This window comes from Haliaeetus leucocephalus, unplaced genomic scaffold, assembly GCF_000737465.1.
Source record: "Haliaeetus leucocephalus isolate CR32 unplaced genomic scaffold, Haliaeetus_leucocephalus-4.0 Scaffold484, whole genome shotgun sequence".
In the NCBI taxonomy this organism is placed as follows: Eukaryota; Metazoa; Chordata; class Aves; order Accipitriformes; family Accipitridae; genus Haliaeetus; species Haliaeetus leucocephalus.
The window spans coordinates 2,452,752-2,479,427 of NW_010972920.1; the positions used below are offsets into that span (position 1 = coordinate 2,452,752).

At 38.2% G+C, this 26,676-nt stretch overlaps 1 protein-coding gene across 1 annotated transcript; it reads right to left on the bottom strand.

Annotated features, from left to right (window-relative positions):
• Positions 1 to 307: 307 nt before the first annotated feature.
• Positions 308 to 25,967, bottom strand: CCDC158 (coiled-coil domain containing 158). The gene is given in 22 exon segments (XM_010575595.1): positions 308 to 364; positions 1,463 to 1,518; positions 1,864 to 1,923; positions 3,416 to 3,475; positions 4,610 to 4,733; positions 6,756 to 6,881; positions 8,252 to 8,344; positions 9,962 to 10,120; positions 10,890 to 11,002; positions 11,459 to 11,611; positions 12,940 to 13,129; positions 13,902 to 14,384; positions 16,230 to 16,427; positions 17,929 to 18,048; positions 21,437 to 21,551; positions 22,758 to 22,782; positions 22,785 to 22,867; positions 23,498 to 23,574; positions 23,914 to 24,241; positions 24,497 to 24,606; positions 25,012 to 25,256; positions 25,946 to 25,967. Coding segments are annotated over 22 exon segments (2,997 nt in total).
• Positions 25,968 to 26,676: the final 709 nt, after the last annotated feature.

Consider the following 26,676-nt stretch of genomic DNA (forward strand, 5'->3'; position numbering starts at 1 on the left):
TTGGGTTCCCTTCATTGCACTCTTTTGTACTTTCCATTCCTCATTAGTAGCCAAGGTAGCAGGAGAGTATAGCCTCTTTGCAAAACATGCTTGTTTCTGTTAAAGTGATTGTCATGTGAAAAATGGCCAGTAAACCTGCCTAGCATAAAGTAGGGCCTGCTTTTTTCTGCTGACTACTCGCTTCATGTTTACTTCCAAAACAGCCTGATGGTAGTATCATAGTTGCTAACAACCCAAGACTCCCCGTACGTTACTGATGACTTGGATCTCATTACTTAGCTATAAGAAGCAGAAAAAACAATGTTGCTTACACAGGTCTGCCATTTCCCTCCTTTCCAATAACTGATTGATATGCCTTGAATTCCTGGCAGAAAGAGAGTCATAAGGAAAAGAGACAAGATACGCATAGAAATATGCAATCAACGGATTACGTAACATGTTTTCGTATGTATGGCACACAGTGTGTGTGTGTAAAAAAAAATAAAAAAAAAATAAAAAGGTTGTATGCAACTAACGAAGGGAAGATTTACTACAATTCTCTTGTTCTTCCCATAGTCTGTTTTCTTACTCCTAACACCCCTCCTGGGACATCTTGAAAATAGTTTCCGGGGTTTCTAACAAACTCCTCTTCTTCAACTACTTCTCAAGTCTTCTATGTAAAAAACGCTACTTGCAGCTATTTTGAAAGCTAGGAAAAATCCCTGGATGTTGCAGTAGGTTTGCTAGAAGGCTGACAGTAACTACCCATGAGATTTTCTTTAATACTCAGAAATACAGAAAGAGGACCCATAGGAGTTACTCCTCAGGACAAACAGAGGAGTTCTAGCCTATCTCTGAAGCACAGTGGCTTAAATACTAATAGAGAACAATTAAATATATCAGTGTCTGCAGGCAATTTTCACAGAAAAGTCAAAGAATGGATAATCTATGGGCAAGAAAACAGAAGGCAGCTAAGACTAGTACCTTCAAACCCTGATGCTCAAAGCTGTATCCTTTTATTTCTGTTTAGGTTACTAAATTCATGTTACCACATCTTAAAAGGTACTGGCCACCCAGTACTTGGAAGGAAATCAACATTTGCAATGACCTGATTCCTCTCAAAAGCACATCCATATTCAGATACCTGAATACAGAATTCAAGAGCCTAAATTTAGGCACCAAAAATATGACAATATTATCCATGCTAATTAGACAAGACTATCACTATTGATGATTAACTATCACAGAAGATAGCCATTTTAGGTGTGCTGGTATCAGCCTCCGTGGAGCTGGTTTGCAACAATATACAGGTTTTGCATAAGTGCAATAGAGACTTTGTAACAGCACCTGCTAAGAGGTATTTGAGTAAACGACCTAAGAAAATATACTGTATTTGGACTATATTTTTTGTAATATTCTGTAATGTTCCAGTTTGACATCATTATGGCATGTTCATCCTCAAATGCAGCCAATGAAAACTTACCAAGGGATGTAACGCCTTGGGGCTGACGATCCGCACTGTGTAAGCATGAAGGATCCCTGCAAGCAAAACAATGGCAAAACTTGCATTCTGCAAGTATTATGCTAAGTTTTGGTAATGCTAGCTAGCCTCCACAGTGAGAATGTGAAGCTCTCATATGTAATCTCCAGATCTTATACATGTAAATTAAAAGCAAACAATGTAAATAAGTTCCACAGCTCACTCTTAGAGGGATGAAAGTAACATCACAGCTTTGTTTTTTAATTCCCAGGAAGCTTTCAGCATTATGAATAAAACAATACTAAGAAGCTCAGGACTCATGCTGTATTAAAAGCCTTAGAAACTGAATCTCAAATGAGTACTTCAATAAGCAGGTTACTCAGCTAAGTGAAAGCACTTCTCACCGTCCGAAAGTATCCTTTTCCACAATGCTTTCAGTAGCAGAGTCTCTAGCTGCAGTCTCCCTGCATGGAAAAACATATCGCCGTCAAAATCACAGCAAAAGCCGTGCCAGTAGGATTGGGACGTTTCACATTTTTAGAAGCTAAGCTTGTTTTTCAAGCAGAGTGCAATGGCAGCCACATTCTAATAGTGAAGCAAAGGCATTGTAAAATTGTTGTATGAGTTCACTAAAAGAAGTCTCTTAGAGCTGGAGTGAATTTAGACTACTGAAGTAATGGATATCTTTGGAAATAAAGGACTAGATTCATTATGAATACTGGGTATTTATAAGGATGGAAAAAACACAATAAACTTCTGCTTTAGACAACTAATGCCATTGCAATCTTCCTTCTGGTTACTCACACAACAGTCCTTCTATTTAACTTCTTGAGACCATCTTCCGGTTATGGGGTGCTTTTTAGCCCATACTCCACCTAATAGCATCAGATGACTACCGTAGCGTAAGTTCTTGCCTTTTCCAGGTTTGGATCTATGTCTTTTCTCAGGCACTGTAAATTCTTCAAGTACAGTGGTATTTGATGAGAGAATGGAAATGGATCATTGATTAATTTCCAAAAAACAGCTGGAGTCATTTTAAGCATGAGCATCGAGAGACACTCGGAAGTGTTCCAGAAAAGTAAAATCTTGCTGAATTTTATGCCGACCTTTTGCAGAAATGCTCCATTTCCACCAGCAGCTCTGCTATTCCATCTGAATCTACACAAAACCCCCCTGCTAAGCATGCTTGAAGCATAAAAAGTGCTACCTTTATCATACAAAACCTTCTTGCTCTATGTCAGGCTTTCTGTGACAACCTCAGCTTTAGAACAGACAAAAAAAATCAAGTAAGACTTTATAGCAAATGGCACTTGCCATTTGGCATCTTATATTTTGATATGGTAACCCTGGATATAGCACAACTTTTAACTAAGGTACTGGGAACAAAAGAAAAATAAATAATAATAATAAAGCTTCATGTCAGTTTTCACAGGAGACAATCAAGAAAATCTACCTAGCAGCACCTTATTCCAGCTTTCCATATACCACTTGTGTATCTTTTGGTAAAGGTCCTCTATTTAATTAATAAAGTATCTATTTAAAAGGAAATTCATTAACTTCTAAGGACTTCAGCAATGTCCTGTCGATGTCATTACCACATTTCTCTTTACAGAAAATGCCAAAGTGATGACCGCCTTTGGGTAATCTTTCTCACTTGTTTAACACCAATTCTGTGGTACATAGAAACACAAGCTTTGGAGATTAAGGACACAAACCTGGTTAATGAATCTTATACGTCACTACTTCATTGAGCTATCTCAGAATTCTCATCTACAAGGAACTTCTAGTCTTTATTAGAACATAAACCATTATTTTCTTCCCAATTTTTAAATACATTTTGTACAACAACTCTCTTTTTTATTTCTCACAATATTGTCTATATTGTCCTATTGTATTCACTCGATCAACGTCTGTATCTCTGTTATCCGTGACCTTTTCAGAGAAGTGATTTCTCACCTCTTGCAAGGATCTGATCGTAGGCTGAAGACAGCAGCATATCCTCTACTTGTACCGTCTCTGCGTAGAAGGATGTAGAAAGACAACACCAGAACTAGCACTACCAACAGCACTGAGATAGTCATGTACTTTGACAGTTTTGTATATTGAGAATTGATGAGGTGTAGGATTCCCACAACCTCATTTCAGCTCTGCAAGAGAACACTGTTGCAAGGGAGAAAATTTCTCGTAAAATCCACACGGTCTGAACCATAAATGCTCGCACCCATATGTAGAAAAGAACAATTTCTCCCACTGCCACTGTAACCAGAGAACATAGGCAATAATCATATAGTACAGGCTGGCAAAGCATACGATTGACTGTCATGCCTCCAAAGGACTCTATCTATGATAGGCAAAGTCAAGGTAGGAAGAGGCAATACAGTCACTGCTTAAAAAAAAAAATCAGACAGACAGACCAACTTCTGTGCATGAACCCTTTTTCCGTTTGTGAAATAGAAGCTTCTACATTTAAGCAGTCAAAAAATTTGCATGTTGATAACAGGCAGATCTTTTTTTCAATAAAAAGACCTGGGAAAAGCAGAAAAACCCAGAATACATAGGATACTGGGACTGATGTTATTTTTTTCCACCAGTATGTATTATGGGAGAAGCGTCACAGTTTAAATAAATTTGATCCTAATCAAAGTCCATGAATTATATTTTCCTTTATGAAGTATCCTTATGTTCTGGATTAGAAACATCAGGATTTGTGCCATATTGATTTTTCAACTTCATGTGCCACTGTCATTATCATTTGTTTGGTAAAAAAAAAAATTGCCTGCTTCAACAATGAGTGAAGGGATATTTATATAAGGCAGAAAAAGAAGAAAGGAGTTCTAAATTCAAATAAAAGCAGAAACACCAAGAAGCAAGAGTAAAGGCAAATGGTGTAGTCACCTTCTATTTCCCTACTACCTAAAGCATCCAAGGAACCTGGAAAACAACAGAAGCTTTGGAAGCTTTCAGATTATCTTGAGCTTACTCATACACACCCAACTTTCTTGCAAAAAGGCATCCTATACTGCTCCTGAAACACGTGACTAGCCAGATCCTAGCTTTAGAAGGCTACAGAAGTACACAGCACACAACAAAAATAACTGTATTACTCTTACACTGTATTTCTCATGGTTGCTAAAGGCGATTTTCTCCCACCATTGCTGTCATTGTTGCGAAGATCCACAGAGGGAATGTCATTGTCTGACCTTGTTAATTCCTGAAGAATCCTCTTTAGATCCTGCAATGGTTCTTCCTTCAAAATGCCTGGCTTGGAAAGCATCTGAAATAAAATCATTCAGTTACGAAGTATTTATAAAGGCACTCTCTTCTTCAATTCTTACCTATACTCATCCAAAGTCACATGTTTTTCCTCCCTCTACTCTTGTCTTACCAGTTAGAAACAGGGAAGATTTTTTTGTGATTTTAGTTAAGAAGTGTTGGAGGCTAGATTATGATAACTTGAAGACTGTCAGAATAGTCTCTGAATATGACTGCACTCTCATCTGGAAAGTTACCTGACAGAAATGTGTAAAGCAACTGAATGTGATCAAGGGAGAACATGGCTAACATCTGTGTTTTGAATAAACGTTGTAAAAAGGTTATGACTACTGTTTCAAGGTCAAAAACATTAAAATAAGCCTTTAATTATGAAAGCTTCCCCCCACCAATACAACCATTACCTTTTTCAATACTCAGAACCATTAATCTTTGCTTATGTGACAACTCTGTTTTCTCCTTTTTAACCTGTGTTCCCAGGTATTACTGTACAGTACACAAACACAACTCTGAAGACAGAAATACGAGTACATCAGGGTGTTTTCTAGGTACTCATTTCTATAACAGCTGAGTTGTCTGCAAATATAAACCACTTTATTGTCACAGCCATCCTCTAAGCTGAAGTGCAATATTATTCTCATTTTACTGATCAGGACTTGAGGCAAAAGCCTGGTTCAAAGAATCCTTTCTTTCTGTGATGAACTGGATTTTTCAGACTACTCAGCACTTCACAGGTTCAAAGCACTGCTCCCACTGACTTACACAAGAAACATCTTGCTAACACGTTTTCATTGAAAAGAAGTTCATTTCCAATGGGAACACACTAGTTTCAGCAGAGCTTATATGGAGAACAAATTCCTCAGCTTCATATTGGGTCAATGTGATACTGAGTCAGACCAAATCCTTCTTTCCCACAATCTGGCTAAGAAACCAGGCTACCGACCAGGTAGGGTCTCCGTCTCAAGTGTTGGAGCTGCTTCATTTTGTACAATAACTAATCGTGCAGGAACCAAGAAGATTCAAGTAGACCTTGAATCAAGTTCTCCTACGAGCTGTTAAGTCCTCACCATGGTACTACATTAAAAAAAATCGGTTCTTTTTCCTTCTTTATCCTCAGAAGTATAAACTGATTAACTCAAAGAAAAGAGAATGGGAGTCCCTGATGCTGCAGGGATTTCAAAGAATTAACTATCCTTTGTTCCTTGATATAAATGTTTGTCACCACATCAGAAAGTAAAACAGAAAATACTACTGAAAAATATCTGTGTTAACTTGCAGTCTACAGATTTTGAGGTAAAAATTAATGAAAATACCTCTACCAATTTCTGCGAGAGATACATCAGGTCCCTTTTGGAGAATTATACAAAATCTAAACAGAAAATACCAAAAGTTGTGGGGTTTTTTGCATGAGATTGGAGTTGAAGAAGTTTTCTGTAATGAAAAATCAGAACAACACTAGCATTTAATTTAAGTAATCTAAATGTAGATATACAAAAAACAAAAGGAAGGACAATGATGTGTCTTTTAGGATAAAATTGGTCAAAACCACTGAAAGCCAGCTTGGAGGACAATGTAAGTATTAAAAGCTACTACAGGTCAATCAGGTGATGACATTTATCAGGAACTATGTACAAGACTATTTTCACTGCCAAATATAAGTGATTTACAGCAAGTAAAGTACTAGAAAAAAAAAGTGAAAACCAAACTGCTTACAGATCAGTACCTTCTATTTTAATAGTTTATAAATGTTATTGGTGATAGAGGTTAAGTTAAACTCCTATTACAATCTATAGAATTTTTGCACTGTCCAGTTGCTTTTTACATGTATTTCGCAAACGGAAAAAAAGATCTTCTGAAAGGCCGTAACGTACAAGAAGCTACAGAAAATGGTTTTACCTTTGGTGTTAAGAATTTACTCTTGGACACTCCTACCAGATGCTCTCCCATTCAGAAATTCCATGTTATTTTTACCCTTTGGAACATCCCTGTTTCCCATGCAGTTTCCCATTTTGAGGCAGGTACTCACAGGAGGGGCACAGCTGGCCAAGTTCAGGGAAGGTGACACGACAGCAGAGTGCAGGTGGGAAAGAGGCACTATGTGCTGCAGCTTGCCTGAAGCAGAAGCTGATGAGTAGCCCGGACCCTGCAGCTCCTGCAGAAAAACATTAGCCGAGCAGAACAATCAAGTATAGCTAAGCAGAATAAATGGGTTTAGACAGCATGCCCTCTCTAACAGGGCATCTCTTTTAGTCAAATCTTTTATAATATGTAGCACTCAATTCTCAAAACACTTCCTGTTATTTATTAGCTGTGCTCAGACATAAACCTTTTAGTGACTGAACTGGGTGCCAAGAGTGGCAGTTTCATTTATTTTCAGAATTTTAACATATGCTCTGCCATCATTCAAGTGGAGGACATCTCAGGGCCACTACAAAATTAAGTGTCCCACAGTTCTTGTACCTTTTTTCCCCCTCTTGGGTGAGAATTTCTTTCACTGGAATATGAGATTCCCCACCTTTGCCACTGTTCATATGAAGTACTTTTGTATCACTTAAGTAGATTTGTATTTTGAATATAGTATTTCATTTCTCACTCAAAACTAACAACTGGGGTGGGTGACTAAAAGTAATAATTTCTTATGCCAAAATTACTGTTCCAAGTGTACTGTTCATTTATAGCAGTAGTTTCACTGCAGCCTTAATCGTCTATGGTTATAAATAAGGCAAAGGTAAATAATATTCTCTATTAAACCCATTAGTAAAGATAGAGATTAGACTAAATCTATTGGGCAATAAAAAATCTGGGCTCTATAATAGAGATACTGGCTTTACATTACTGCATGATTTTCCCTCAACCCTATCTTTCACTAATGCTGTATAGCTCAACAGATATCTGGGACAGAAAAAGGAAGACACGTAATTGACGCCTCATGACCATATTTCCTTTCCCCTTGCTAACAACTCTTTGCTTTTTAAAAATGATTTTTCTTTTGTGTGCTGCCTAACTAATAAGCATAATCAAATTAAACTCAGAGCCCTTGTTTGCAGCCTGTATGTAGCTTTAAGGTTGCTAGTTTTATTTCAGGCCTGAAGAAGGATGTGGGTGCCCAAAAGCTTGTTAGTGCTTTCTGTCTCTAACACTTACACTAGTAAAAGGCAACCCTACAGACCTCATTCTCTCAATTAATTTTTCATAATAATGCCATGAACATTTCTAGCTTTTATTTGTCTAGGGCCACAAAAAAATGCTTAAGTGTCACTGAAACCAAAGCTTAGCAGCTGAAGCATGTGGTCCCATATTCCTGTAGCAGTTTAATTTTCTTGTTGCCCTTACTGTAAATAGCACTTCAAAGTAACTGAAATTATGGACATAACTTGTGCAGCAATGAGGTACTCCATGTAAAAAAAGGTTTCAGAACACAAACTTTTTAGAGTACTTTGCAATAAATAGGTTTAAACCTAAAGTTAGAACACAAAGTAAATGCATCTAACTTTATACCATGCTTCTCAGTAACGTACTTACTTTCACATCTAGAGTATGCTGCAGTCTGAAGCGCATAGCTTGTTGTTCCTGACACTGGATTATGCACTGACATTCTGCAAATTGCATGGATGCCTGTAAGAGAGGATAGAAGAGGCATAAATTAATTTTGCTAACTTTCTGTGCATTGCACTCTTTCCCATTTTCTTTCTGATAAACAAGGTACACCTACAGATGCTGTATTTATCTACTGCTATTAGCATAAAAATACTGCAATATGACCAGATGCCTTTCTTGATAGGCTTACAAAAGCAACTGACTGGTTATATGATCCTAGTAGCCACAATATGCACATCGTAATATCACAGAAGGGAGCTAATCCTGTCAGGGACAGTCCTAGACCTACTGAACACCTTTGGGATTAGAAAATTCAACTGTGCTAATAGTGTAAAACTATACTCAAGGTTTCAAAATGGATGGCCGATAACTTTGTTGACCTGTCTTGGTTGTTACATACTCTTTCTTCTTTAAAAAGCTTACTCTGAAGAGGTGTGAGAAGATCTAAGCCAAACGACAAAAAGAGAGAGATCAATCTTCATGAAGCAGACTGCTTTTATCACTCTAGCAGAGTTCCCTCTTTGGTTTTAAAATAAAAATAGCTACATTATTAGAAACTGACTCTCTTTCTGTGCTTCTTTATGACTGTCACTGAGGCATGGGCAGGTCCCCTGAGGCACTATGCATGTATCATTACAAGCAGCAGCTTTTTGAACATTTAACTTTGAATCATTAATGACTAGCAAGAGGGCCAATTACACAGTACAACCTGTACTAATTTCTAAGAATTGTTACTCGGTGTACCTTATATGCCAGTTTTCAGTGAGCACTTGCCCCTACTGTCTCGGCTCCTTCGTCAGTTGGCTGGTACTGTGCACAATGATAGATACTACAAAGAAAGTTAAGTTTCTAGTGTCAAGCATTTTAAGTGAGAAATGCCACACTTGGGAGGAGGTATCACAACTACTTTTTTTTTTTTTTTGAGTAATAAAGCTATTTCAGAGAGACACCTTACATTAAATTTGTATCTGAACAGCTGGAATTCTGAGGAGCTGAAAAGGACTCTTCCTTCTGGAAGAGCAGCAGCATACTTGTAGGGCACCTGGGATTTATGTGCTAGTCAGACCAAAACCTAGAACCTGGCCTTAAGAGTCAGGTATGTCAGTAACAGAAACTTCAAATAAAAAAGGCAAATGAAACAATAAAACGTCCTTAAAAATGTCCCTCACCCAGCCACAGCTGGCTGACTAAGGCCCCAGAAAGGGCTGAACATGGACAACTGTGTTGAGTCAACATGTGTCGATGCTCAGTTCCAGTGGAGCCCCTGTTATATGGAACAGTAGCCTCTCTCACTAGAGAAAGGAGCTGTGCCAAGAGCCAGCGGAAGGTCTGGAAGGTCAATCTACTGCCTGGAAGGTCAATCTGCTTTTAATTCCCTGCAGTTCATACTTCCCTGAGCTAGTAAGGAGTAAATCAAGAATTCTCTTAATGAAAATAGAAGCCTTTTCCAATTAAAAAACCAGAAGACAGTCTTAACTGTAGATATCTCTTCAGGTTAGTATCTTACAGTACATGTGAATAGGATGTATTAAATACAGCCTAGGTAAGAGGTCAGACATTTTTTCTCTTCCCAACTGTCTGTTGAGGAAAGCACCCAGTAGTAGTCTCAGTGAACTGAAAGCTACCTTAAATTACCTTATCAAGGGCTGTCTCCATCTTAGGTATTTTTTCTTTCAGATGTTTGCTTTGTGATCTCAGGATCTCCAGTTCCCCAGCAATCTTGGTATTTTCTGCTGTAACATAGCTCAAATCTTGACTTAGTTTACTATTTTCTTCTCTGAGGTAATGTTTTTCCTGAATTTAAGATGAGGTCAACAAAGTACGAGTCAAAAATTTATAACTACCTACATTATACGTACTTGTTTTCTGCAAATCGTTTTTTCTTTGAAAGATCTGAATTAACCCTTTCTGCATCTTGCAGAAAGGTGAGGTTTTGCAACAAGAACATAGGTCTTATAAAGAAAAGTACAATTGGACTGGTCCTGATGAAGTAGTATCCCAGATTTTAGATCCATTTTGAAACTGCAATTTTCAGCTTCAGGATCCAAAGCCAGTAAAGAAGGACAGGTTATAGCGAACTGATATAAATGATCATTCAATAAACTCCAGCTATTGGTAACTGAATGATTTGTCACAGAAAATGCTAGAAAGACCTCAATATGCTAGACAGACCCTGACATAGAGAGTTTACAACCAGAACTGCAAAGAACCACCTCAGAAAAGAAAGAGGGGAAGCACTGTGGGCCAAATTCAGAAGAATACAGAATGAATTAGTTGACATTTTTTAAAATAACTGATATGTAAGAGCCTGATTCTCACTGAAACTAGTACTGTTCTTTCACAGAGAACAAATATGAATTAAAACCTGTCTACACAGAATGCTAATTTCTGTGGTGGAGATATTCCCGGATATGTGCTAGCCGGACAACAAGGAAGGTGCACATTACATCAAATAAAATTCTCTTCGGCCCTTCGTGGGCCAATTGCGCTTTTGGCCGTGCATTTCTCCAAAGAAAAATCTCTCTAAATACAGTTAAATACTTTTACAGGGAGCTCTTGTGACCTTAGCTGCATTTGTCATTGCCTCTTCCAAGAATTTAATCTTGCTCTGTAATGCATCTATCTGTCCCCTCTTGGCTGTGATCTGCTTCTGCATTCCCACTGCAACTTTCATAGCTGTAAAAGACAAGGTTAATTCTCAATTAATAACATTGATTATGCATTCTGAGTTCTGACCAAAGACTCTGGAAGTCAGCTATCAGCAATATGTTAGAATAAGTAAGTTGAACCAGGATCCCACAGTCACTTATGTGTGCAAACCACCCACTAGAATCAGCTGGAGTTTTGTCCAAGGTAGTGGCACCAGACCCATCACACACACAAGACAAGACGACAGCATTCCCTGGAAATACGCATAAAGATCACCTAACAAAAATCAACTCATGGTTTCAGTTTTACAGTATGTAGTAAATGATAAAACAAAAACATGCTGTCATCTGCAATACTGTTTATTTATTACACAAAATAGCTGGAATATTATTATAGCAACTATTGAAGGATCAATACTTAAAAGAACCCTCTTGTTAAAAAGACAAATGTGTGTGATTTTGGGGAGGTTCAATCCATAATTACCATTGCCATCAGATCCCTCCATAGTCTTTAGAGCAGTCCTGGTCTGTTCCAGTTCAGCTTGGGCAGATTTCAACTGCATTTTCAGTCGGTTTGCAGTATTTTTCAACTCCTCAATTTTACCCTGGTAATCCCTCTTCAAATCTTCAAATCCCTCTGGTGAGAGTAAGTAAAGATTGAAATTACAGTGACAAAAAAGTTATCATTCTTGTAGACTAAGATTACTGATTGGTTGCCTACTCTCTTTAAAGGAGTATTAAATATGCAAAGAGCTAAGACATAAAGCAAATAACATCCACTGCTACCAAATGCACAACTAGTAGTTCATTGTCTTGCATGTCAGCAAAAGCTTCAGTTTCACCAGAAACAAATGTGTTCTTCGGTTGCGTGCCAAAGCAACAGTTCCAAGAAAGTGATATAAATCCACATTTCTGAGTTCCTGCTGCTAGAACCAACTGTATATTGTGGAAGTTAAGGGTCTTGGTGAGAGACAGCATTTTGGCCTGATCATTCTTCTCTCCAGCCACACTTATAACCAGACTTAGGTCTGAACTGATCTAATTTGTCAAGCATTTCCCCGCAACTCTGCTTCTCTTATATCTCTCTTCAACTCCTCTTATGTCACCCGTACCACTACAAGCCAGCCAGCTGTGTGCTCAGACTCTTTATCAACAGCTTGGCCCTCATTCCTCTGTGGTCATTCACTCCGATAAGCCCTACCTAAAGCTCATTCACCCCAATAGTACTATAGAAACCTAAAGCAGACCTTCAATGTAAAATCACAGTTATCTGCTTAATTCTTACAAAACTTAATGAGTTTAGTGGTATAGCTGAGCTGTGAAGAAATAAATGTTACCAATGTGTATTTTATAAGAGTACAGGGGTGCATAGAGAGCAAACCAAGTGAACACTATCATCTGTCTGGCTGCAGTGCAAATTTAACACAGGATCTCCCTGACTTTTGGTGGTTGCCTTGGGTCCAGCCCCTATATATATATTTTTTTTTTAATATTACCTCAACTGTTTGCCTTCTCAAACATTAGTTGTGAAAACAGTGGAGTTAGAACATGAACTTTTAAATAACATTGTAGCAGAACTACAACAAACACAAACCAAGTTCTACTGTAATTTGACCATAGAAGGTTAACGGGATCCACTAGTGTTCTTAAGTAACACTCAGGAAAGTGCTCAAGTTTCTATTCTGTGATTTACTAGATCTGCTTCTTTGGTCTCCAGAGTCAGGTGGTTTAAGTATTTTCGCTCAGGGTAGTGAGTGAGTGCCATAAGGATTGTATTCCCGTCATTCTGTGCCAGAATTCCAAACTATGACATAGCTCTCTGAAGCAATCTGACCATCCTGTGCTGGCAGGGAACCTCCTGCTGTACCAGCAGCCATATTTGGATTCAGCAAGCAAGCTGCTCTTATTTTTAATGTCAGCCCAATTTAGCAGCTATCAGAGCTGAACTAAGTTGAGCCTCCCTACCTCCAAGGCCAGCCAGCTCACTCCGACTGGCTTGGAGTTCATTCATTAGCTGGTCTTTCTCTAGTTTCGTATCATTAAGTGCACGGAGCCTCTCAGTGCATGTGTTAACCAGTTTAACCTTCTCCAGTTCCAGCTCGCTCAGTCTGGCCTCCAGTTCATGTATTCTAGCTTCTTTCTCATCCTTTGCAACCTACTTAAATAGAAAACAATAGTAACTATGTGTAATATACATCATTATATAAAATAACCATAAAGACATGCAGACATCATCATTACTTCAAATCTCGGTTGTCAGAGAACAGTTTGGGGCAAGAAAGAAAAACAGAGTGAAACAGACAAATTACCTTTGAGAACATTGCTAATCCAGACAAAAAGGGTACAACAGAATCCAATCTGATGGCTTTACAGCATGTTTAACCTTACCAGGTGCGTGATATGAAAATGATTTCCATCCTCTTGTAGTTATACCTCCATACTCACTCCTAATACTCAACGGTGTTCTCACAGAAGAGGATGAAATTCCCTATGTGGAGTGAATTTTTTCTGAACATGCTGACCTGCATAAGACTACCATATCCTGTAATTCTTGTCTGAGAAATAACCACTCATAAACAGTGTCCTCCATTTGGAATTCTGAGCGCTCACTGTCTTGTTATTTCTCAGTAACACTTTGTATTTCTGGTTCTGCTACTGGTGTGGACAATTGTGTTACCAAGGTCAGCATGTTACATTCCAGCTTTCATAAGCCTTTTGGCAACTGCTTTTCACCAGTGAATTATTCCTTTTTGGTGGTAATGTGATAATATTCTTCTCTGCCCACTAACTCTTTTAGTGCTGTTAGGATTCAAAGTGCATTGCTGGACCTTCTTTAAAACCACTGTATTAGCACATTAAGATACAGATTTAAAAACAGAAAATATTTACTGTCTTACAGAGACATAAATACAGCATCATTTGCACACCTTAAGTTCTTCTACTTTGAGTTTCCAGTCATTTATTTCTTTTATAAACTGAGATTTCTCAACTTCCATTGCTCCAGCAGTTCGACTGGACTGGCCCACAATCTGGGTCATGTTATCAATTTGCTTTTGGAAGACCTCAATAATCCTTTCCTTCTCTAACACCTGCAGTTTCAGTGTTTCACACTCTGACTGCACGTTATGTAAACGGTCCTCTTCATTCTTCAGATGCTGGAGTTCCTGCATCCTACTGCCAAGTTGTGAATGTAGCTTCTTGATTTCCTTACTGGTATCCTCAAGGGCTCTCTCTTTCTCCTGCAAACAGGCTGTCAGAGTTGACAATGTTTTCTCAGCAGTCTCCAAATTGATCTGTTTGGCTGTAAGATCTTCTTTAACTTTACAGAGTGTTTCCTTGGTTGACTCCAGTTGGACAGTCAAAGAGGAGATTCTTCCAATGCTTTCTTTTTTTTCCTTAACTGCAGCCATCTGAATAATAGCAATAGAAGGATCAACCAAGAGAAATGTTTATTTCTACCTTTAGAATTCCCTTTCACATTTCTGGTTTTCTATAGTTCATCTTAAACATCTGAGTTTTACAAGAAAATTAGGTCAGCATGGTCTGATCTACAATGACTGTGATTCTTCTAGATTTCTTTCCTCTTTCTCCATTTTAATAAATGAAGTATTGCTTAGAATATTGGGTCTTTAATCACAGAAAACTAAAAATGTTAAACCAATGTAAAAAAAAAAATCAATCAACCGGAAACGTTAGTACAAAATTTAGAGCAGTTGAGGCTAAAGAACTTTAAGTGTTAAAACTCGACTGACTGCACTGTAAGTTGGGAAAAAAAAAGTATGTACATGAATAACTTATTACTGATTTTATTCCTGCAGGCAGCAATGGGCACCATTTAAAGCACAAAGTACTGTGACTCAGGAACTCCTAATAGAACAAAATAGAAACAGAAGAAAAGAATGAACTTCCTGGTGGGAGAATGTTAAAGGAAAAATAATGGATTGAGAAAATGTAGAACAATGTGTGCGGTAGCATAAGCGTGCGGTTCGGTAGAAAACAAAGGAATTAACTTGATCTTTACTCATAATGCAAAGTGGGTTACCTAACTACAGCTCATTTTTGAGGGTCTGAAGTCTTGAAGAAAGTAGAATGTACTACAAGTCAGTGTCTAGGAATCTACTTTGTCAGAAGTAATTTTTTCTGACATAGCACTGCATTTCAGCTTAGGGTTATAAACCCAAACTTCACTACGTCTTCATTAAGCACTACATAAAGTAAGGCATTATGAAGGCCTTTAATTTGCTAATTATTCTTACAGAAGTGCTCACTACCGAAAACACTACCTTCAATAGTTTGTTTGTTACGTCTGGCAGCATCAAACTTTCTGGAAATTTAAAAAATGTTGTTTTGGATGTTTACAGTCAAAATCAAACACATTATCAGCAGAACACTCATTTTCACCTAAGGCTTGTACATCAAAAATCCAAGAAAAAAAATAACGCTTCTAATTCCTCAACAGCGTTGTGGTTTAACCCCAGCCAGCAACTAAGCACCACGCAGCCTCTCACTCACTCCCCACCCCACCCCCCAGTGGGATGGGGGGGAAAATCGGGAAAAGAAGTAAAACTCGTGGGTTGAGATAAGAACAGTTTAATAGAACAGAAAAGAAGAAACTAATAATGATAATAACACTAATAAAATGACAACAGTAATGATAAAAGGATTGGAATGTACAAATGATGCACAGTGCAATTGCTCACCACCTGCCGATTGACCCCCAGTTAGTCTCTGAGCGGCGATTCCCGCCACCCTCACTCCCCCCAGTTTATATACTGATGTGACATCACATGGTATGGAATACCCCGTTGGCCACTTTGCGTCAGCTGCCCTGGCTGTGTCCTGTGCCAACTTCTTGTGCCCCTCCAGCTTTCTCGCTGGCTGGGCTTGAAAAGCCGAAAAATCCTTGACTTTAGCCTAAACACTACTTAGCAACAACTGAAACCATCAGTGTTATCAACATTCTTTGCATACTGAACTCAAAACATAGCACTGTACCAGCTACTAAGAAGACAATTAACTCTATCCCAGCTGAAACCAGGACAAACAGTAAAGAGAGATGAAGGTCACATTAATAGGAAAAAAAGGCAAATTCTGACTGTCATGTATTTGCCTCTTTGGAAGGAAAATTTTGGCACATGAGCTCCAGAGACCTCCCAACCATGGTAACCAGAGTCACAGTATTTCTATATGAAGTACAGCCCCCAGTCAGTGCACTTTCTGTCCTAAACACTATCATGCTCCAGTTGCTCACCAACCTGGCGCTCCATTTGTCTGCAACATTCAGTCCTCATTTCCTTCACTGTGTTTTCCATGCACTGCAACTGTATGTTTTTGTTGTCTAGTTGCTTCCTTAGATGGTTAATGGTGATGCTGTTGTCTGTGCTTCGATCCCAAAATCGCTTGTTCTGCTCTTTTTCTAAGCTTAACTCTATGTCTTTTTTATGAAGTTCAGCCTACAAGAGATTAAAGTCATCTCCCTTCTTGAATCACATTTAGGATTTTTTTTTTGTTCCTTCTCTTAACATTGGCAACATTCAATTACACAATTATATAACTGAAAAGGAACTACTGCATGCATTTATACTTAGCAGAAGACAGGAATATTGGCTGAACTAGTCTGGCACCTCCCATATATTTTCTTCCAACAAAGCAGTAACTTTCAACTTTATATACTGCTGCTGTAATTATTTTGAACCATTAACACCTCAACGCTGATGTCTTTCATGTCATTTATATATCTATCCCAAAATAAGTATAAGCTACAAAATGAAAAAAGATTATATTGTGTCAACATCAAATGAAAAACAATGAAGCACTACATTACATGCCAAGGAAGGCTGCTCTTGATATTACCACTAATAAGAACTGTTCATTGCTTGTTTCATTCCATGCAGTAATTTGTCACATGTTCTCCAGAGCTTAAATCTTTTCCACCTCAGACATAATCCTAACAGTACATAATTGAAATTATAAATGATAATTTAAAATATAAATAATATTAAAAATACTGACATACACATTTAAGAGCTACTAATTTCCAAAATATGAATTTAAAATATGCCCAAACTGAATTATCAATAGGCATTTCTGCCAATCATAACTTTTGCTATTGTTAGCTATCTGCATATTGTTAAAGCTGAAGTAAAGAACTAAGTAGGAAGCTCAGAGAATGGCAGAATGAAAACATGAACTGAAGACACAGAAACAAAAGGAATCCTAAAATTAGATTCCTAACCTTCAATTATGCAATGATTATTCTGACTCCAGTCTTCTCTATAGGTATGTACAATCTGTACGAAAACATTTACACTAACATATTCTTGAATAGGAGGACACCACGTGGAATGAAATAATGTCAACATCTCCTTCAGAAGCACTGTGACACTAACTGGGCAAACCAACCTAATGAAACCACACAAACTAATATCCCAACATTACCTCATGTAATAAAAAAGCAAGGCCAATTATAGTACATGAAGCCAGTTGTGATGAAACCAACCCTATGTGACAAAATTTTTTTATATTGTCTGTTTAATTTGTGTATATTCTCAACCAGTTACAAAGGAATGTTTAGTACTGTTAGGAAGATCCTGGGTATGTCTTCCAAAATATGTGTTAAAGGACCAAGGTTCCTTAACAGAGGGATCTAAACTGTGAGGTTAAAGTGAAGGTGGCTCAGAATCTTTAATATGGTTTGCATAGGATTCAAGGATTTTGAATTTATGACAAAGTTAACCTTAATTCTCAACGTCCTGCATTGCTAATGGCAAAGGCCTTTGGAAAACTTTCTTCACACCTAATTCAAATTTCTAATAAAAAATAATCCTCAAACTTATTTATAAGGGGGCTGCTGCCCTTTGGAAACAAGCAACATGCAAATCTAAACACAAAGCAGTAAGGAGAGGCTTTTTTTTAGAAAGCAAAATTTTTTTCAATACTATCACTTGTTTTTACCAACAATTGATGAATCTGGTCATTCAGATTTCCAGATTCTTGGCTGCATTGATCCTGTTCTGTCTGAGCTTCTGCTACTTCAGACTGAGCTAGGTGCAACTGCTTCTCAAGCTCTTCAACCTAGAATAAAGACAAATGTTCATTAAGAACTATCTTAACGTATTCTATTTTAAACAGTACATCAGATTTCTTCTAGTTTTCTTCCAAGTTCTACTTGAAAGAAGTCCAAAGGTCATCTTTTGGCTCAGCAGTCACTCCCTAGCTGTATTCAGAATTGTGTTGTCTTCTTTGAGTGATTAAGCTCAATTTCATTGCACAGTTAACTAAGGTTCCTGAGAATGAACTGGCTTCCATCCTGCTCCACAGCTCTTCAAAAAATTCCTTACCTATGCCATAAACATTGAATGGAATGGGATAAGAGCCACTTCAGGAAAAAAAAGTTCAAGCTCCTTGCTTGATTTGCAGTACTACTAGTCAGAAAAGCCAATATAATGCAAGTGTAAGTATAACGCAATTTACATGGAATCATTCAATGAGAAAATACATGAAACCTCCTACAGTGCTCTTCTAATAAACACTTTAGGATCTGCAACCTCTCTTTTGACTAACACCAAAATCTGGGCATTTCCCTTCTACTTCCTTAAAAAACTTTTCTTCAGCTTGTAACAAAAGCAATAATCTCTTCCCTTCCTCTTCTGCCCCCCACCCCCTCTTTGATGCATTTGATTATAACGATGCCATAATTCTTTTTAATTAGGAATGGACCATTTATGCAGGGCTGGTCCCAAAACCTCATGTCCTTCACCAAATTGGGGCTGGGAAGATCAGGATGATATGACAGGATGTTGCCAAGAAAAGTTCTTTAGATCTTCTTAGGATGTTTTCCTTCCCCAAAATCAGAAGTCTTCTCTTCCCAGACCTCCAATGCCTAAGCAGCAGAAGGGACATTATGAGGGCCTTTTCTTCCTGTAATTGCTTGAGGTCCTTCTTGAAAGGGGTGTCTCTCATCTTGTGGAGCCCTCCATCAGAAGCAGAAATCTCCCAAAGTCCTAGATGACTTCCCCCTGAAACCCTCTTTACGCAGCTACTCCATATTTCCACACAAAATCCAAGCCTGAAGTACACCCTCGACAGAGTTCAACAACAGTGTACAATATTATCAGTAAGGCTTTCACAGTAACAGAAAGAGCTGTCCTCACACAGGGCCTTTCCTGTACAATTAAGTTAATTTAGGGATAATTTGGTCCCAAGCATATATTCAGCCATATTCACTTTGTTTTTAATGATAAGGTGACATTCTTAAGACACACCTAGGCCTAACAGCAGGTTTTATGTAGCTAAGGCAGGGAGGTATATTCCTTCACTATGAATACATTACAACATTTACAAGCAAACATGTTTTGCTCCAAGTGGTAGTCACTTTCTCTGAAAGGATGCAACTTCTGGCAGTGTATGAGATGATGGACCAGTCTACAACACTTTTACATTATTAACATAGGCATATCCAAACAGAACACTTACATATTTACATTTATATCCAGTAAGTAAAGTACCATATTTTCTGACTGCTGAAACCATCTGGTATCAACAACTTACAGTGGCTTTAGTTTTCACCTATTCCCTTGAAAATTTTAGTTGCTAAGGTGTTTAACTACCAGAGAAGCTGCACAGAAATTCTTGTTGCAAAAGACAGACATACAGTTGTAAAACCTTTATTTAGATTCTCTCTCACACCTTCCCAGGAATGACTCCACTTAAGAGCCTAAGATCAAATGATCTCCAGCTATCAACTTGTCTCTCACTAAAGTCTACGTTAGCAATTCAGTGTATTACACTTCCTATTCAAAAACAATTTTTATTGGACCAAGTAGTATATTATTTTATAGATATACAAACCCAACATTTTCTAGAGTTGGTAGACTGTGAAAATTCACCTTAAATTGATTCCCAGTTTCCAATTTTACATCTGAGGTGAACATCATGAAAGGGAACACACCTAAGGAATATACACTGCAGTTACAGCTATATATGATATGACCTTATGCTGCGCATTACATGATTTAAATCAAAGTATTTCAGGTAAATAGACCTAACATGAAAAGCATACCATATATTATACTCTACCTTGAGGATGAAATACAGCAATGGAGATTAATTTAATTCACAAATTCTCCATAGTTCAGTTACGATGCTATGAAAAGTCACTTTTGGTACTGACTAGTGTGAGTTTTGATACATGTGAACCAATGGACTTGATAAAACTGGAAACCTACAGAAATGATGAAACACAAAGTCCTTCCTGCTTTGCTCTACAGTGCAAGTACACGTACACCATGGCTCCACAGGCTTGACCTGCACATCCCTGCCATTCCACTCTCAGACCTTTTTGGATCAGAGACTATCAGCTCTGCCAAACTTCAGAGCACTCCTGTGACGTGAACTTTCCAATAGTATGTAGAAGGATACCTGAATCCTCATGACTTGTAATCTAAGCTGGATGTGGATCCACCAAGCATTTCTGCATGGGTCACTTCCACTAATTTTTCAAGAGAGTGGAGAGCAACTGCTTTCAGGTCATTTTCTACGGAAAACATGAATTATCTTTCACCAAAAATAAAGAAAAATTTAAAAGATATTAAAATTGTTTATAAAACTGGAATCCAAAGCAGTGAAATTAGTGAAAGATGCAGCAGACGTGGTATAGGAACAGGATATAAAATACTGCAGTTAGTGATATGGCAGAGATTCTGTGGTGGGACTGTAAGCAGTTCTCTCCATTTGTCTGCAGTTAATTACCTGCTGTACTAACTGGAAAAAAGTTGCTCTTCGGGCACAAGCGTAGTCAAAAAAAGTTTGTCAAGACTAATGTTTTCTAATGGGATTAAGAAAAAGTTTGAATACAGAGGTGGTGGCCAGCCTCTCTTTCTTACCTGTACTATATCCTGCTGATAAGAAGCCTTCGGATTTCAATAAATGTTCCAAGATTCTTAACTCACAGTGGGGCATCTCTGGGCACCTGAATGCTTCTCAAGCACTGCTGTAATGTCAATGTTCTCCCATCCTTGCACTTACCATGACAAAGTTCCCAAAGAATTTTTCTGGGCAGTCCAACTTAAATAAAAAGCTATTTTTACTGCCTGTTTTATGCTGACATATTCTCTAATGGTATAGTGAAACAATGTTCTTGTCCTGCCTGTGCAAACGATGCTGGCAGTGCAGAATCATTTTATGTATTTCCAGAAAGCATAATTTATGGTACGCTCTCAATACATTCAGCAAAACTATTTTGTGTTCAGTAAATTTTGCAAAGCTATTTTGTGTTAGAGAAAGATAACTTGTTCTTAAAAATAACAGGAACAAATAGAGTTAAGGATAATGTAATTTATCTTACTGTCCACACAGTTCTTCCGAAGCAATCCCTTATCAAAAGGCTTTCCTTACATATCTAAACATTTCAGATATCCAGTTTCAATGGCACTAATGCTAACACACAAATCCATATACACACCTTGTCTTCATACATCCTCTTAGCTTCTCGTAATTCAGAACGCAGCTGAGAAACTGTAGATTCCAGGTGACTACCTTGATGTGCAAGCACTGAATTTTGGTTTCTTGTTTGTTCTCTAAGAAAAGTTTTAGGTGGTAAAATCAGAAACTGCAAGAACCACGTAAGCATTAAACATTTGTGGTTGTTTTCACTGCAATGAGTATGACCACTGAAACTTACTGCTTTGAAATATGATTACCATTCACAGTGACATCACATAAAAGTTACACCTTCCTACTGGTTAGATTTTCTCTCTGATATTTACCTCACATAAAATTACATAAATTGAAATCTTGATGGTTTTTTTTCCTGGTAAATCATTGATTCTCAAGCAAGTTCTAAGAAAGCTATGTCTGCTTTCAAATGCACCCCCCAAATTCTACCAGCAGAACTGAGAAACATTTTGCTATCAGCTACTCAATCTCAACTATGCAAATCAGACATTAGTGCATACTACTACTTAAATCTCATCTTAAGTTTGCAACACTGCATGCCACGTCCTCATTTTTTTAACTGATATATTGAGCACCGATTTCTGAGTCATCAAGTGGCCAGTGACAATTAGTGTCCTTTTATTCTCACTCTATGGTTACCAAAGTCAACAGTACCAACATAGCTATTTATCCCAAATGAAAATTACCTTTTCTTTAAAAGTATTGTTCATTACCATTTGTACATGTATGCAAACCACCCAACTGTTTACCCATTCTTGTTTGTGATTCAGCTGATAATGCTGCTGGAAATTAATGTTTGTATCCGAATCCACAGAACATTTAGAAGGCAAAGGTCATGCTATAATGCAGCCATCTAAAACTGCACTCAGCCACAGCTCTTAGCTTACATACTCTTCCATCCCTTAACTTTAGCCATGTACTCCGCAGAAACTGTTCAAAACTCAGATAACAGATTCATCACTCCAAAAGCTGGTGGCAAGAACAGAGCTGACGGCTCGAGCCAGTTTGAGCTTCCGCTGACTTTGCTGGCCTTACTCTTCTTCTGAACCGCAGCAGTCTAAGAGAACCAGCCTGAGTCTCCCAATTCTCACTCTGCCTAATGCGTGACTATTTTGCCTCTCCTCTGTATAGCACAGTTTCATGTTTTTTTTCTTCTTTCCCTTTTTTTCTTCATTCCATAATTTATGCAAGGACTGCTTAACTCTTTAAACAAAAACACTAAGAAACCAAACACATACGGCCAAGAGCAGAGTATACTAGCAGCATAAGCCTTCTCTCAAATTAAGGTTACTCTTAACAATTTTCTATACTCTAATCAAAAAACATACTGAACGATCTCCACCTGGCTTTGATACTATTTGCATAGCAGTGTGCACTGTTAGCTTTATCAGTTAGTGCTGCCACCTCCTGTTCATGCTCACTTATTAGCTGCTTAATCCTGTTTCAAGAAGAAAATAATTTTAGCCTTGGAAAATAGTAACTTCTCTGCTGAAGAGGTAACGGTATTTTTCAGTAGTCAAAAATGTAACATTTTTATGTTCTACTGTGAATGAAATATTATGTATTGAGTTATTGACCTTTTTATTTTGAACAGGTTACTGTATAATTCAGGTGAATAGCTGGGGAAATGAGGACTTCTTGAACAGGGAAAGAAAAAGCTCTCACTGAAATTAGTAAGAAAAAGCTGATGTAACCACCAAAGTGATAACTTTCAATCTTTTCTTTTAACGGTAGCACTAGACTCCCAACAAATTCTAGATGTCCACCTAAGCAACCAATCACACTTACAAAAATAAGGTGTACAGATTCTTCCAAAATGCTATTTTTTTGAGGCAGTGAATAAAACAGGAAATTGTAAGCATGGAAGGAAAAAGCAGCAGAAAGTCAAGAGCAAATAAACATCTGCAATGGAACAATTATTAAGTCCTGAAAAATATTGCTTGCGGTGCCCCAGTCACTCCCCTCACCCCGTATCATCATCATCATCATCACCACAAAAGAATTATCTGTGGAACATGTGAAAAAAATCTATTTATGTCTTACGAATAAATAAATGGAGAACAGGTACCTATTTTGATGCTGCTGAAGCAGAAGTTGGTTTTGGGTCTGTGAATCTTTTTTCAATGACTCAAGTTTTTCTTCCACCTATTGTAAACAGATGACAATGCTAAACCCTAAGGAAAACACCAGCTAAACAGTGGTTTTCAAAGTGTAATTCCCTTTCCTTTGCTTCCACCTTGAACTGTGAAAATGTGCACAATACAAGTTAAATTGCAGCAATAAACCCAATCTCAAGTGGGGATGGTGTAAAAGACTGGCATACCAGCACCTGCCACCTTTAACTGCAAAGTAGCATTTCTATTTCTTTGGGTCATAACCATTCCCTTAGGCCAGTTTAGATGGGAGCTCATGGAGTTTTCAAAAGTATTTTCTAAAAAACAAACACAGAGCGTTGGAAGCAAAAGTAGCGCTTTCTTCACATACCAGGACAACCTTTTCTTTGAGGTATGACACCTCTGAGTCTAAATCTTGCAGGATGTCAGCAAATGCTGTGCTCAGGCTTTGGATGTGTAGGCTAGTAATATTCTCATGCTCATAGAGTTTCTTGCCTGTGCTGTCTTCGTAGTCCATCAGGATGCCACGTAGTTCCAGAAGTACTTCCTTGTGGCTGTGGACCATCTTTTTCAGATGCTCAGTTCGGCTGTCAGCCTCCCTCAGCATCTCCTCCTGCAGCTGGTTGGCAGCTTCCAGCTCTTGAACAGTATTTTTTAGCTGTATTTTTACATTCTCTTGGCACTGGGATTCCTTTTGTCTGAATTTGGAAACCAAAGAAATAATTCAGAAAACAGGATTCACAATATGGATTTATATCCTGACTAATACGTTTAATACTTACGTTGATTAACTGCTGTTTTTTACAACTACATAATAAGCCATTTTCTAAACCAATGTGCCACTGTCTCATTGTCTTCACTCCTGAGTGCAAGTTTCTCACTTAGGAGAACTGGTGTGGCTTTCAAAGCCCAGATATACACTCTCCATAATACATCTGTCTTGGCCTTCATACCTAGTATCCTGAAGCGCATCTCTTTCCAATTGCACTTCCATCAGTTTGGTCTGCAAATCAGCAATGATAAGTCTTAAATTGATTTTCTGTTGCTCACGTAGCTCAGTGGTCTAAAGGAAGAAAAAAATACCAAAAAACAACCCACCACGCTAAACCAATCAAAATACTGAATACATAACCTAAAAAAATGAGGCTGAGCGCAGCACAGGTATGAGAGTTAAGAGGGGTTTTTTTCTTTTTTTTTTTTTCATTATTTCTTAACCAGCAAGTCACACTGTGCTGCGGTGCACTGACTATGCATGGAATACCGTTACAAGGATCATGCCAACAACATTACTACCCACTGCCTATTTCTGTCTGTCAAAGGGCATGTGGGAATCGTGACAGCCAAGTACAATTTACAGCAGCCAAGAGGCTGCTCAAAATAGCGCTGGCAGAACTGTCCAGACTCAGCAATGACAAAAACAACAAAAGCTCATCTATACTTAAGAAGCTGCCCCAAATTTGCCACTCACTTCATTCAGCCTCTTCTGCACATCTCTACCTTTCTGCGAGTATTCTTCCAGAATGTTTTCCGTGTGTTCTTTGCCAGCACCATTCATGGTTTTTTTCTCAGAATCCGTATGTATTTCATACTTGGAACAGAAGACGCTATTGGGTGGACTGCTATCAGTACGAGAAGAGGCTGAGTTTTCCATCACCGTGCTGAGAATGGAAGAAGCTAAAACATTCCGGTTGTTGAGAAATGGACTAGCAGCACCTGAAAGGCAGATAAATTTAAGTGTTGAAACAGGAGTCATTACACGAGAATAAACTGTCATCTGTACAAATCGGGCATTAGTGCTTCTCAGGGCCTATCTGTTGATAGTCAAACCTAGGCATCATCTTTTCTAAGGACAACAAATCCAGCCGATTCTAGGGTTGCACACTGGATGGCGAATGCCACAATGTTCAGAAGAATACATTTCAAACCTGCTCTGCCTTTACCTTGGGCTTGTGTCAATAAGAGCTGTTCAAGACACAGGGCCTAAAGAGGATTCAAGTTGAAATATGAAACAAACTTATGAGCATCCTTCTAAGTCACGTAATAGTCTGCAACATTCATAGTGATTTACTCCCAAGTCTTGTTCTGAAATCTGTTCAATACTTGCCCATGCTAGGCATACTGCCACTTGGTAAAGATTCCTCAGGATTCAAAGAGCATATCACCGATTCCACTGGGAATTTGGTAGTTTCTTCAGGGAGTTTCAGAGCCTCTTTTGTTTGTCTTTCCAGTGCCTCCCTGCAGAACAGCACATAGAAACATTTGCTGAAAAGGCAGGACTGAATACAGAAGAGTATCCAACTGCACTGCGTCACAAATGCAACCTGAAATGAGTAACTGAAAAGAAAAGTGAAACCAAAGAATTTATTTGGTAACGCTGTTGTATTTTCCCGGTTTGCACTTACATTGGGCAACACAGTGCCGCATCTTTAACTGGTGCAGCTCCACTGTAATCAACTGAACTACCGTGTTTTGCCACTAGCAGACATAATGTATGAAAGTCCAAACAAGTAAAATAACACTTCATCAAACAAACAGAATTAAATTGGTTGATCTTCTGAAAAGCGTTTTCCTTTTATTTCCACATTTTTTCTCCTAGCTGGCCAGTAAAACGCTACCTTACGGACATGAAACTAACTGTATGGTCAATCAAACCCACAGAAATCTGTTAAATACTTCATTTGCAGGCACAATAGGAAACATCTCAGAAAATTTGCAGAAACAGAGAAGCGTTTGGTTATATAAAACCTCGAGCACAGAGGAAAGGAAACCTGTGCGGATTCACACCATCTAATTTTATCGCAATTGATCAGGCCACAGATGATTCGCTACATTCCCAGGGGGAGGGAGGATAGTGTGTGTGCAAAGAAAGTAACAGATTGGGGGGGGGGCCTTTTCTGACCAAAAGAGAAAGAAAACCAGTCTAAGTGAGAGTAATAGGCAAGTTCTGGCAGTTCACCTATAAGCTGTAACTAGAAGAAAGCTAAGAGGAAACATGAACTAAAAACAGTTGAGGGACAAAGAGGAAGCTCAGATTATGAAAAAGTATTTTAAGTGGCAAGTCTACAGGTAAGGGAGGAATATGAGATCAGCAAGGAGAGCAGCTCCCTGTCACTTAGCATCAGTACTGTTTTGT